At 33.7% G+C, this 12900-nt stretch overlaps 1 protein-coding gene and 1 long non-coding RNA gene across 5 annotated transcripts in view; both read right to left on the bottom strand.

The window, feature by feature from the left end:
* Positions 1-2709, bottom strand: part of LOC110270718 — a 4905-nt gene extending 2196 nt beyond the window's left edge. The window contains exon 1 of the long non-coding RNA XR_002360360.1: positions 2631-2709. This is a non-coding gene — a long non-coding RNA (uncharacterized LOC110270718). The remainder of the gene's footprint in view (positions 1-2630) is intronic.
* LOC107639544 (protein FAR1-RELATED SEQUENCE 5-like) overlaps positions 6981-12900 on the bottom strand; it is a 12978-nt gene continuing 7058 nt past the window's right edge. The window contains exons 2-6 of one of the 4 annotated variants that reach the window (XR_002361413.1): positions 10896-11357; positions 10132-10191; positions 9293-10028; positions 7709-9207; positions 6981-7616 (exon numbers count right to left, since the gene is read on the bottom strand). Coding sequence is in view for 1 of the 4 variants with exons in the window: in XM_021121401.1 (XP_020977060.1) it covers positions 9735-10028; positions 10132-10191; positions 10896-10988 (447 nt within the window). In the remaining 3 variants the exon portion in view is untranslated. Of the gene's footprint in view, positions 10029-10131; positions 10192-10895; positions 11358-12900 lie in introns of all 4 variants that reach the window. The other 3 variants (XR_001620220.2, XR_002361412.1, XM_021121401.1) reach the window with 3 other exon arrangements.

Genomic DNA, 12900 nt, shown 5'->3' with positions numbered 1-12900 from the left:
AATTAATACTTATAAAAATTATTATATTATTTATATTTTTTTTACGTTTATTTTATCTTACAATAAATTATTATATTTTTTATTCTATTAATTTTTTTCTTTTATATCCTCTACCGGTGGATTTGTTTTATTTTTTACCTTTAATATTAGGCGGAAACCTTTTTTTTTCATATTATCCGCTTGTGTCACATTTCCACGAATAACAGCTAAATCTCACGCCATCTAACCCATCCCTAACAAAGGCAATCTAAACATTCATTTAGATGTATAATAGGTATATCTTTCACTCTATATTTCCTTATGTTAGTGATTGGTATTTGATAACTGCAGAATATGATTTCCTGAAATTGTTAATTTCTATTGTTGTTTGGTGCACTGCTTACATTACTGTTGCAGTTCTTGATTTCTTTTGTACTGTTAATAAAAAATAACCATCCGGGTAGTAAAAAAAATAATCATCCATTATTCTATTGAATCGAACATTCAGCCTAAACTACTTATAAGTAATCATACATACTACATCGGATTATTACAAATAACCATCTGGCTACCATTAGAAATAACCATCCATTAGCCTATTGAATCGAACATCTAACATATACTACTTGTAACTAATCAAACACACTATACCAATACTATGACAAATAACCATTTGTGTACCAATAGAAATAACTATCCGTTAGCCTATTAAATCGAATATCCAACATACACTACTTATAACAAGTTATACACACGATAGCAAGACTATTACAAATAACCATTCGGATACTAAAACAAATAATTATCCGTTAGCCTATTAAATCGAACACCCATAGTAACTACTTGTAACTAATTATACACACCACACCTAAACTATTACAAATAACCATACTTGGTTGTAACTAATCAGACACACTACGCCGATACTATTACAAATTACTAAGATTATTACAAATAATCATCCGGGTACTAATAAAAACAATTATCTATTATTCCATTGAATCGAACATCGAGCCTAAACTACTTATAAGTAATCATACATACTACACCAGGATTATTACAAATAACCATCTGGCTACCAATAGAAATAACCATCCGTTAGCCTATTGAATCGAACATCCACTCTATACTACTTGTAACTAATTATACACACGATTGCAACACTATTACAAATAACCATTTTGGTACTAATAAAAATAATCATCTGCTAGCTTATTGAATCGAACATCTCACAATAACTACTTGTAACTAATTATACATATCACACCTAAACTATTACAGATAACCATTTGGGTACTAATAAAAATAACCATTTGTTATCCTATTGAATCGAACATCCAGCCTAAACTACTTCTAAGTAATCATACATAGTACAATAGGATTATTACAAATAACCATCTGGGTACGAATAAAAATAACCATCTGTTGGCCTATTGAATTGAACATTCATACTATACTATTTGTAACTAATCAGACATACTAGACCAATACTATAACAAATAACCATCTGTGTACCAATAGATATAACTATCTGTTAGCCTATTGAATCGAACATCCAACCTAAACTACTTATAACTAATTATACACGAGATAGCAAGACTATTATAAATAATGATTCGGGTACTAATAAAAATAACCATCCGTTAGCCTATTGAATCGAACATCCCGTCGTAACTACTTGTTACTAATTATACACAACACACCAAAACTATTACAAATAACCATCCGGGTACTAATACATATAACCCTTCGTTATCCTAGCAAATCGAACATCCAGCCTATATTTGTAAGTAATCATACATACTACACCAGGATTAATACAAATAACCATCTGGCTACCAACAGAAATAATCATCTGCTAGAGAAATTTTAAATAATTTTGTCTCTTGGATTAATAATGCATAGAAAATTATTGAGCCTAATACTCTGTATCACACTATGATTGATGATGACGGCATGAAAAAAATACTGTTAAATCTAGAATTGTACAAGGATAGCAAGCTGCTAGTTGCTGTTACCCAATTTCAGAACTTTGGTAAATTAAGAATTGTATGTATTTGGACATCATTTATCACCAATTACATGCATAACACAATCGAACTCAAATAATACCTTATTAAAAAAAAGTACATAATGACTAACTGGGAAGAACATTCCAAAGACTACTGGCAGCTTTGAAGAAGGATTTGGGGGAGGGGGGAGAGGGGAAAGATGTCCACTATTTATCTTATCTTTTTCTTCTCAATAAGGTCTAGAATATTCACTATTATCGTTTCAGCAATCTCACACACATAATCATCGTTGTTACTGTGGTGATTCATCTAAAACAAACATAGGATTTATGATCATGCACCAAATGAAAAAAAATAATAATAAATCCATTTTCAAACAGATGGGATGGCTGAAAAAAATTGAAGTCTCTGAAGTTACCTTTCTCTTCTTATGATAGTTATTCTCTGAAGTCTGAAAAAACTAAGTGGAAGGCGAAGTGGAAGGAGAAGTGGAAGGAGAAGAATATAAACCCATTTTAAAACAAATGGGATGGCTGAAAAAAATGATTATGAGCCTGCTAGCTAGCCTTGGGATCTTATGAAAATTAGAGAGAAGAGAGACAGAAAATTAAAGAGAAGGGAGATACTTTACTGACTTACTGAGTGCAGTTGGAGTAGGTGGTGCAATCTTTGTAGTAGATTGTGCCCAATTAATGTTCCTGGACTGACAGGCCTTGGACAACCAAAAAACACAAGTTATTCTACAATAAATTATTTTATTTTTTATTTCATTAATTTTTTTCTTTAATATCCGCTATCGGTGAATTTTTTTTATTTTTTACCTTTAATATCCGCTGGGAACCTTTTTTTTCATATTATCCGCTTGTGTCACATTTCCACGAGTAACAGGCAAATCCCACGCCCTCCAACTCATTCCTAACAAAGGCGACCTAACCATTCATTTAGATGTATAATAGGTATATCTTTCACTCTATATTTTCTTATGTTAGTGATTGGTATTTGATAACTGCAGAATATGATTTCCAAAAATTATTAATTTTCATTGTTGTTCGGTGCACTGCTTACATTGCTGTTACAGTTCTTGATTCTTTTCGTCCTGTTAATAAAAAATAACCATCCGAGTACTAATAAAAATAATCATCCGTTATCCTATTGAATCAAACATTCAACCTAAACAACTTATAAGTAATCATACATACTACACCAGGATTATTACAAATAACCATCTGGGTACCAATAGAAATAATCATCCGTTAGCCTATTGAATCGAACATCTAATCTATACTACTTCTAACTAATCAGACACACTACACCAATACTATAACAAATAACCATCTGTGTACCAATAGAAATAACTATCCGTTAGCCTATTGAATCGAACAACCAACCTAAACTACTTATAACTAATTATACACACGATAGCAAGACTATTACAAATAACCATTTGGATACTAAAATAAATAATCATCCGTTAGCCTATTGAATCGAACATCCCGCAGTAACTACTTGTAACTAATTATACACACCACACTTAAACTATTACAAATAACCATCCTTACTTGTAACTAATCAGACACACTACGCCGATACTATTACAAATTACTAAAATTATTACAAATAATCATCCGGGTACTAATAAAAACAATCATCCGTTATCCGATTGAATCAAACATCGAGCCTAAACTACTTATAAGCAATCATACATACTACACCAGGATTATTACAAATAACCATCTGGCTACCAATAGAAATAACCATCTGTTAGCCTATTGAATCGAACATCCAACCTATACTACTTGTAACTAATTATACACACGATTGCAAGACTGTTACAAATAACCATTTGGCTACTAATAAAAATAACCATCTGCTAGTTTATTGAATCGAACATCTCACAATAAGTACTTGTAACTAATTATACACACCACACCTAAACTGTTACAAATAACCATTCGGGTACTAATAAAAAATAACCATCCGTTATCCTATTGAATCAAACATCCAACATAAACTACTTCTAAGTAATCATACATACTATAACAGGATTATTACAAATAACCATCTGGGTACCAATAGAAATAACCATCCATTAGCCTATTGAATTGAACATCCAAAATATACTACTTGTAACTAATTAGACATACTACACCAATCACCACAAGATTTTTATTTATTTGTGGCAATTTTTTTTCTTATTTGTGGAGGTTTATAACTCCCACCAAATGGTTTGTGCGAGTTTCTAAAACCCTCAAAATTTGAGGTGCCACGAGGTCTTTTATGGGGTTTTTAAAAACCTCCACAATCTATTTAGTGGGGGGTTTTATAATCTATTTAGTGGGAGTTTTATATTAGACTTTTGTGGCAGTTTAAAATCCCCACAAATTGATTTTTTAATTTAACAAAAAATAACTATTTTGTGAGATTTTTAAACCTCCACAAATCCTGTAATTATTTATTTATTTTTAATTTCAAATCATTTATTAATCTCATCTCATTTACATACTCTCAAATTAAAAATTTATTTTTTAATATAAAAAATAGTAAACACACTCAAAGATAAGTTTTAGACACCAATTCGGTTCAGGAATTCCATAAAATCACCACAAAACAAGATAATCCAACTAAATTCAATACACAATTGTAAGCTTCAAAGTTAAGCCAATCCAATCAAAAACAAATTAACAGCCTACTACCCGTAAATGAATCACAATTCTCATGAAAGATACAGAAAAAAACTTTCAAAAGGTGTAAACTAGTAAACCTCTATAAACTAGTAATCACTAAAATAATACACTTCTTACTATGCTTAAATATCACTAATATTAAGTTATCCTTCTACTGTAGTGACATCAATTAGAGAGTCAATTACTAATTGCTCTACAAAAACCAAATATATTGTCAATGGTGGTACTAACCATAGAATGAGTGCTGAATCCAAAGCTAGCTAAATAATGAAGTACTAATCAATTTCACACTAACCATGGAATGGAGGATGTCCACTGTTTGTCTTATCTTTTTCTTCTCAATAAGGTCTAGAATATTCACCATTATCGTTTCAGCAATCTCACACACATAATCATCTTCGTTACTGTGGTGATTCATCTAAAACAAACACAGGATTTAGGGTCATGCACCAAATGAAAAAAATAATAATAAATCCATTTTCAAACAGATGGGATGGCTGAAAAAAAACTGAAGTCTCTGAAGTTACCTTTCTCTTCTTAGGATAGTTACTCTCTGAAGTCTCTGAAAAAACTGAAGTGGAAGGAGTAGTGGAAGGAGAAGTGAAAGGAGAGGTATATAAACCCATTTTAAAATAACTTTTTTGCACAAGACAGCTATAAGAAATGCTTCATTACAAGCAAAGCAAGTTGGTTCTGTCTAGTTGGGGCAAAATATGCATCTTTTTTACCCTCATCAAGAGATTTTTTTGGGCATTTCATTAAGAGAAATGGGAGCAGTGACAAATCTGGAGTGAGTGCTAGCTAAAGGGACTGTGACATCACTGGATAAAGAAAAAGATCGCCCATTCAATGCCTCAAACTAATGTATTTTACAGAGTGATCAACAAATAAAACCCACTCTCTAGCTTCATTATGATCTTGTGTTATTCTCATTTTCATTGCATCATGTTATTGTCTTCAACTTGCTAAATTTCATTGTATAATAGGCATATCTTTCACTCTATATTTTCTTATGTTAGTGATTGGTATTTGATAATTGTAGAATATGATTTTCTGAAATTGTTGATTTCCATTGTTGTTTGGTGCACTGCTTACATTGCTGTTGCAGTTCTTGATTCTTTTCGTGCTGTTAATTGTCTTTCAGGTTCCTGGACTTCAGAGAGGTTAGGGGAGATTGCTCAGGATTCGAATTATACAAAAGTGTTATGGGTTATGCACAACTTGTTATAGGTCCTGCTGGCAGTGACAAAGTAATTTATTGTATCATCTCATTTGTATTTCTTGTCCGCTGTGGATTGTTTGGTAAATAATGCTGGGATTGGTTTGAGTGATAAATATCCTATTGGCAGTAAAGTTCAAGCTGTTTGGAGTGAAGATAGGGAATGGTATATTTAGCAATTAATTTCTTTTTCTTTGTCTATTTATTCAGCAATTAGTATGATGATCAAATATATTTTAGTATTTCAACTCAGTTTGTGATCTTACTATTTTGGATTAGTTAATTTCTATTTACACTTTTTTTGTGCACCTTTAGAAGAATTTTTTTGTTTAAACTTCTTAGAAGTGCAAGTATTTTTGCAATAGCCCCGTTGGAAATGAACAAGGGAATGAACACTGATACAATTGTTAAGGCCAAGAGCTTTCTTGATGGTAATGAAGATCAGCATGAAAAAGATGTGTTTGAGAAGAATCTGAAGGCGCTTCAGAACATTTTTTAGTCATTTTGCCAAGATTAGAAGATTAATGATTTTCTGTTTGTTAAGCTCTTTTCGGATATAGAGTGCAATCTTTGCATTTTAATTGATATGTGATACAAGTTTCATGTGACTTAAATTATCTTAAGTTATATTTTGATTGTTAATTGCTTCTTAAGATTATGTCTTTGAATTGTGTAAGGATATTTTTTATTATCTAAAAAAATTATTTGATTTTATAATATTTAACTCATTTAATTAAAAATGTAGAATTATATATGTAATAATATTATTAAATATTATGTTGTATAAAAAATTAATAGAATATTATATACATACAGAAAATTAAAAAAAATAAAAAAAATAATGAGGGACCTAAGGCTACACTTATATAGAGTAGCTATGGTATACAATGTGGCTACGTTTTACAGGTGATGCAGTAGCATTAAAAAGCGTAGCCTATTCTGGTAAAAATGGAAGCTGAAAAGCATAGCCTTTGGTCCTGGACAGCATCACTTGAAAAGCGCACCCTATTTCCAAACACCAAAAGTGTAGCCCTTGGTGCAGAAAAGCGTAGCCTTTGAGAATAGGCAACGGCTGAATAGAAATCACCCCAAAAAGCGTAGCCGTAGCCTAGAAAGCATAGTCGTAGCATAAGGCATCATTTTTTTTCACTTTTGGCTACACTTTTCAAGTGTACCTGAATGGGCGTTTTTCCTGTAGTGTGAATCGAACATGCACCCTAAAGTACTTGTAACTAATTATACACACCATACCAATACCTTCACAAAATAACCAACCGGGTACCTAATAAAATGAACATTTAGAGATTCTCAAATGGTAACTACTTAAACCAAAAGCAATCAAACAATTACAAAAGCTAATATTAGGGTAACCATCCCCACACATACGGAGTTGAATATCCAGGTAACTTCAGCCATTGTTAAATGTAGTCAAGTCAAACTAGTCAACATGAATAACCATCCAATTCAGGAATAAAAATAACAGTTTCATATACATCTGACCATCAACAACTCGGACTACAAAATAACCCTCAAACATACATATTGAGCTCGAACACCCAACAAAAAGGACCTCTAATATAACATAGCGGATTTTATATCCAAAACAGTTTAGGTATTGCCGAAAGAGTTTAATAGGGACATGAATCCACCAACTTCTTGCGGAACAATCTGCCGAGCAGGAGCATCCAAATCTATGTTTTCACAAGATTCTACATGATTATCCTGAAAAAAACAAACTCAAACGAAAACAAGTCACTATTGACATAATCAATTATGTACAAAACATGAAGTTTTACATTAATTACGATACCTACCTGGCCTGAACTCTTCCGCTTTCTCTACATGGATTTCTTGATTGATTTCTTGATTGATTTCTCCAACTCATATCTAATCTTTTTACCTTTTGGCCGACCCTTTATGGTTACCTTTGATGGACCTTGAATGTCCTTTGTGCCCACCACGAAGGAAGTCTCTGTGGCGATGCTAGTGTGTGCATCAGCGACAGTCTTATTCCGTAACTTGGCACGGTAATCAACTAACTTGGCCCTTGCATCGTCTAGCGCAGCATGCAACATGTCTGCTTCATCGTCACCATTCACAAATTCCTACGCAATATTGTAGAAGTGTGCACACAACTCTCTTAATAAGTTGTGGCTCTCATCCGAACGTCTCACGTTGTGGCTACTCTTAATGTAGGTGTGCTTGCGCTTTATGTTCTTGCTCCAACGGGAAAGAACAAAGCAGGAAGGCACTTTATTCACTTTGTAAGAGAAAAACACTATAAGACAGTGGCAACATAGTATACCTGTACTCTCGAACAAGTTACACTCACATCAAACCTGATGAGTCGAATGGTCAAAATGGACGTTGTGCGTAACATACCGGGTCTTCTCGTAGGCTAGTATTTCCTCTTCCACTTTTACCCAAGCTGAGTCACCTTGTTCATAAACAGCACGAATATTACAATCAGTCTTCTTGTCAAACTCCGTTTGGACATCCCTAAACATGTCGTTGGTGTACTCTTGTTGGAATTGTCTCTCAATGGCTGAGCTAGTTGCACATGGGATTACTCCTCTCGAGTCTGCAGCATCGTTCTCTAGTTCCTTCTGCTCCTTTTTTCCAAGCACGTTGTCGAACTCGTGGATGAACTGAACAAAGCTAGTCTTGCAATGTAAGTATCCACCAAAGAATGCATGCATACTCTCACTCCTTTGCGTACTCCTCATAGAAACCCAAAATTGACCCTTGAAAAAGATCGGCACCCACATGCGTCAGTCCTCAAACAAGTCTACACAAAACAAAAAAATATCAAAAAACAGAACCCCACATAAGGAACAGATTTTCAGAACAGAAAAGAAGAACATAACAACATCTAAGCAACTACGATACATGATTTAACTTAAAAGACACGAACTTAATAGCCATGTGTTGTGATGTAGCTTGAACTCATCAATGAATTCAGCCCGACCATCCTCGAAAGCCTCAACCGACTGAGAGTTCCATATAATGTGATTAAGCTCAGCATTCAACTCTCTGAACCTAGCATAACCTTCGAGCTTATACAGTATCTTTTTCGTTATATGCCAGATGCATCAACGGTGGTGTGTATTGGGTAGGACTTTTCTAGTTGCACCAAACATGGACCTATTGGTCAGTGATGATGCCCTGTGGTGCAGTTCCAATGCACTTCAGCTATTGCGTGAACTCCCACTCGAAACTCGGGATCTCCTTGCTGTCCAACAGAGCACAGCCTAGCAAAGTAGACTTACAATGGTGGTTCACACCGACGAAAGAGGCGAACGAAAATCCATGCCTAAAGTAAAAACAACCACATTTATGAACATCCAACTAATACAAAATAACAAAAAAAAGTAAACAAAAACATAAATAAATTATACCGGTTCGTGCTGTATATGGTATCAAATGACACCACGTCTCCATAGTATTCATAAGACTCCCTACACCTTGCAACCACCCAAACTGCACTCCTAAAATTATAATTGTCATCCACTTCACTGTGTAGAAGAAGTTTGGATTTATCTCCGTCATTCGCATGAAGTAATTCAGCATCTCCTTGACATTTCCATTGACATTAGTGGATCAGAGTCTTGATGAGATGTAATTCCTGACATCCTTCTCTGATAAGCCCAGGTTCGACGGTCCACCAACCTAATTAGCCAATGCTAGAAATGTTTTCTTGGTTTGAATGCCCGCCTCATCATTAACCTTAATCATGCATTTCGCATACATGGTCAACTCCCTATTCTCATGGTAGTGCACCGCCTTTTTAGTTGAACATGGGCGCAAGTGCCTCAAATTAACCTTGAACAAGATCCAATCTTACTTCTCCCTGTCAAACTTTGTATATATTCTTGCTTTGCACCCCACGGCAGCAACCGTATTCTTCCGTGTGGGTGCTTTGACACGAGACCCACAGAAACCCTTCCAATTACAATGAATAGATTGGTTAATCAGTTCCTTTATCATTTTGTCAAAGTTTGTGTTATGTATCTTACTTATGAAACTGACTTTCTTTGCGTAGCTCGCATAAAAATCCTGGACCAGCTTCAATTTCTCAAATTGCATCCCAACTCTTGGTATTTCATCTTCGACAAGGCAACTATGATCCGGTAACTGCGAATCAGTTCAAAACAAACATCATTCGATGAACATGAGGATTAATGGTCGATTCAAACATGCGGTTCATGAAAAAACAACAATAAACTAAAGTCCAAACCTCATCAACAAGATCCGTGTCATCACTTCCAAACTCAGTAATATCTGTACATTCTATGGCCTACAATCAAACATACACAAACAAACACAAGCAAACAAACTAATTAGATACCGTACTATTAAATAAATATAAATTAAAAATATTTTATTAAAATTTTTCTAAGAATATTATTAAAAATTTATTATTGTACATGAATTAAAAGCAATCATAACAATGAGACGTCTACTCATAAAAAGTGCCACCTAACTAGTTAGGATTATATTAATTATTTATATAGAGCATGCATAGGTCCATCACATTTGAAGTATACCTACACAACCTAAAAAAGAGTCTCCTTCCATGCTTTGAAAAGTCAAAAAGCTCATTATTAACTACTATAATTTCTTTACATATGTAGCCATATTTGTTTGTGCATGCATGGCATGGGAGAATAAGGATGGGGATTCGAGACATTATAATGGCAACCTTATGCAACGTTGTCTCATTAACACTAAACACATATTAAACCCATTGCAGTATAACATATTAAAAATGTAACATAATACTTTATCGGCTTAAGTAAATAAATGTTCATCTTCATCTTCTTTAGAACTTGATCTATAATTTATTACCCTTTAACTAATTATTATATTGACAGACCAAAACACCATAAAAAAATTTTCTCAATGAATATCATCATGGTTTAAGAATGTTGGACTTAAAATAACCATCTCATTTACATGAAAATAAATATATGTTCCAATGCACCAACATACATTGCTTACCTTGTTAGACTTTTTCACCTTCCACGTCGCAAGAATTGAGAAGATTGTCACTTGAATGTGTGGTATTGTCGTCGGTGAAGGAAGCTGGGGCATGACAACCCATTTCAAGCAAATTGGACTCCATTGAAGTGGCTGTGAGAGGTCACGTTCATATGAAATGGAAGCCACAACTTTCCCCTGTATTCGGGTGGATCAGTCGGAGACGAATAGGCGGTGAAGGTGGACGCAGTGGGCTGTGGGGGGCTGCACTGTGCGCGGGTTTGTGGGCTATGGGGAAAAAATTCAGCGCACGTCGGACTGCTCGAGCGTTGGCGTGGAGGGAGGCGGCGTCGGTTGCGGCTGCTTGGCAATGGCTGGCGTCCAGGCGGTGAAAGTCCAGCGAGAGTAAGAGAATCAGCGGCTAGTTGTAGAACCTCAATTCACCAATGAAGCACACGCCGTTAGCGGTGATGAAACGTATAACTGCACAATGTGCAAACCCTCATTTTTTTTAATTTGAAATATGGTTATTATTAGAAATTATTTATTAATGCCATTAATTAAATTTAAGATTAATTTTTATTTTTAATCCCATTATTCATATTGTTCAACAATGTTATTGTCTACCTATACTTTTTCCAATGGATAATATTATTGCTGTTAGGTGTATCTATATATCTGCCACAGTTATGTTGTTTAATTTGTACTTTAAAAAACGTTAATTAATTAATTATATTGACCATCATATTAACAATACCAGGCATGCACTAGGGGAAACTATGCATTTGAGTCGCCTTCGAAAAACGCATAGTGTTTCAGGGACGGGTTCAAAGCCTCCACAATCTTTCAAATGTTTTCATTAGTATTAACCTAATATTAGTTCTATATTAGATCTTATAATTTTACAAGTGAGAATAATCAATAGTAGCACTGCAATGTTTCAATACACACAATATTCAACGATTCTCTCGCCAATTCTGTTTCATTGCTTTCTCATATTATTGTAGCTTCTCCCATTTTCTTGCTGCACAAACCATTTTTACAGTTCTCTCCTTAATCTTACTTAATCAAACTAACTCGATCTAAATCACAAAAAAAGCTTTTTGTAATGCAAGTTTTTCATATGTAGTTTTAAGAAATTGAACTTTGGAGCTATTCGTCTAATGATAGTGATTCACAAATAAGTTTGATCGTGACTTTTGTTGTATAAAAGGTAGTCAATGAATTTCTGTCATAACTGTAACTAACCACTAACCGTCCATAGCTAACTCTAATTACTTCTGACGATTACATTTTTAAAGAGGTCCTTGAGATTCATACCATGCATTTATTTGGTCTTTAAAATTCTAATTGCACTAATAATATTTTCGAGATTGATATCTAAATACGGTAGTGGTCTTTCAACTCCTTTTCAACAGTGATTCAGCAAACAATGTGAGGCGAAATACTCCAATACCATATCAAATACTAATAAAATAATGTTGTTTGTTTTTGCGCTCAATAAAAGCAAATGCAATGTCATTTTGATATATGTGAAAACTCATTTATAAGCTAACTTATATGAAAAAAAATGACATTGCATATATTTTTATTGGGCGTCAAGAACAAACGACGTTATTTCACCTGTGTCTAGCGTGATATTAGAGTGTCAATTCATCATTTTAGTTGTTGAGTCATTGCTAAAAAGAAATTTAAAAACTATTATGGTGTTCAGATATCAATCTCAGAGATAATAATGATGCCATTAAAATCTCAAAAAATAAATTGGTATATGACGTGAATCTTAGAGATTATTTTAAAATAACACTAAAACAAGTGTATATATTCTTTCTTTGATTGCTTCAACACTAGTCAATCATCAGGCACTACAAGAAAATTGTTTTTAGTGGCCATTTATTTTGCTTTTAACGGTTATAAAAATAGTCGCTAATATATTTACCGACAATTAGATATTAATCGTCTTATGATTGGTCGCTAAAAAATTTTAGCGATAATTATACAATTGCTGATAAAATTGCTTTTAATT

Source organism: Arachis ipaensis, chromosome B04 (genome assembly GCF_000816755.2).
Source record: "Arachis ipaensis cultivar K30076 chromosome B04, Araip1.1, whole genome shotgun sequence".
NCBI classification, from domain to species: domain Eukaryota; kingdom Viridiplantae; phylum Streptophyta; class Magnoliopsida; order Fabales; family Fabaceae; genus Arachis; species Arachis ipaensis.
The sequence above is the reverse complement of the archived record's forward strand: the minus strand, read 5'-3'. Positions and strand labels throughout refer to the sequence as shown.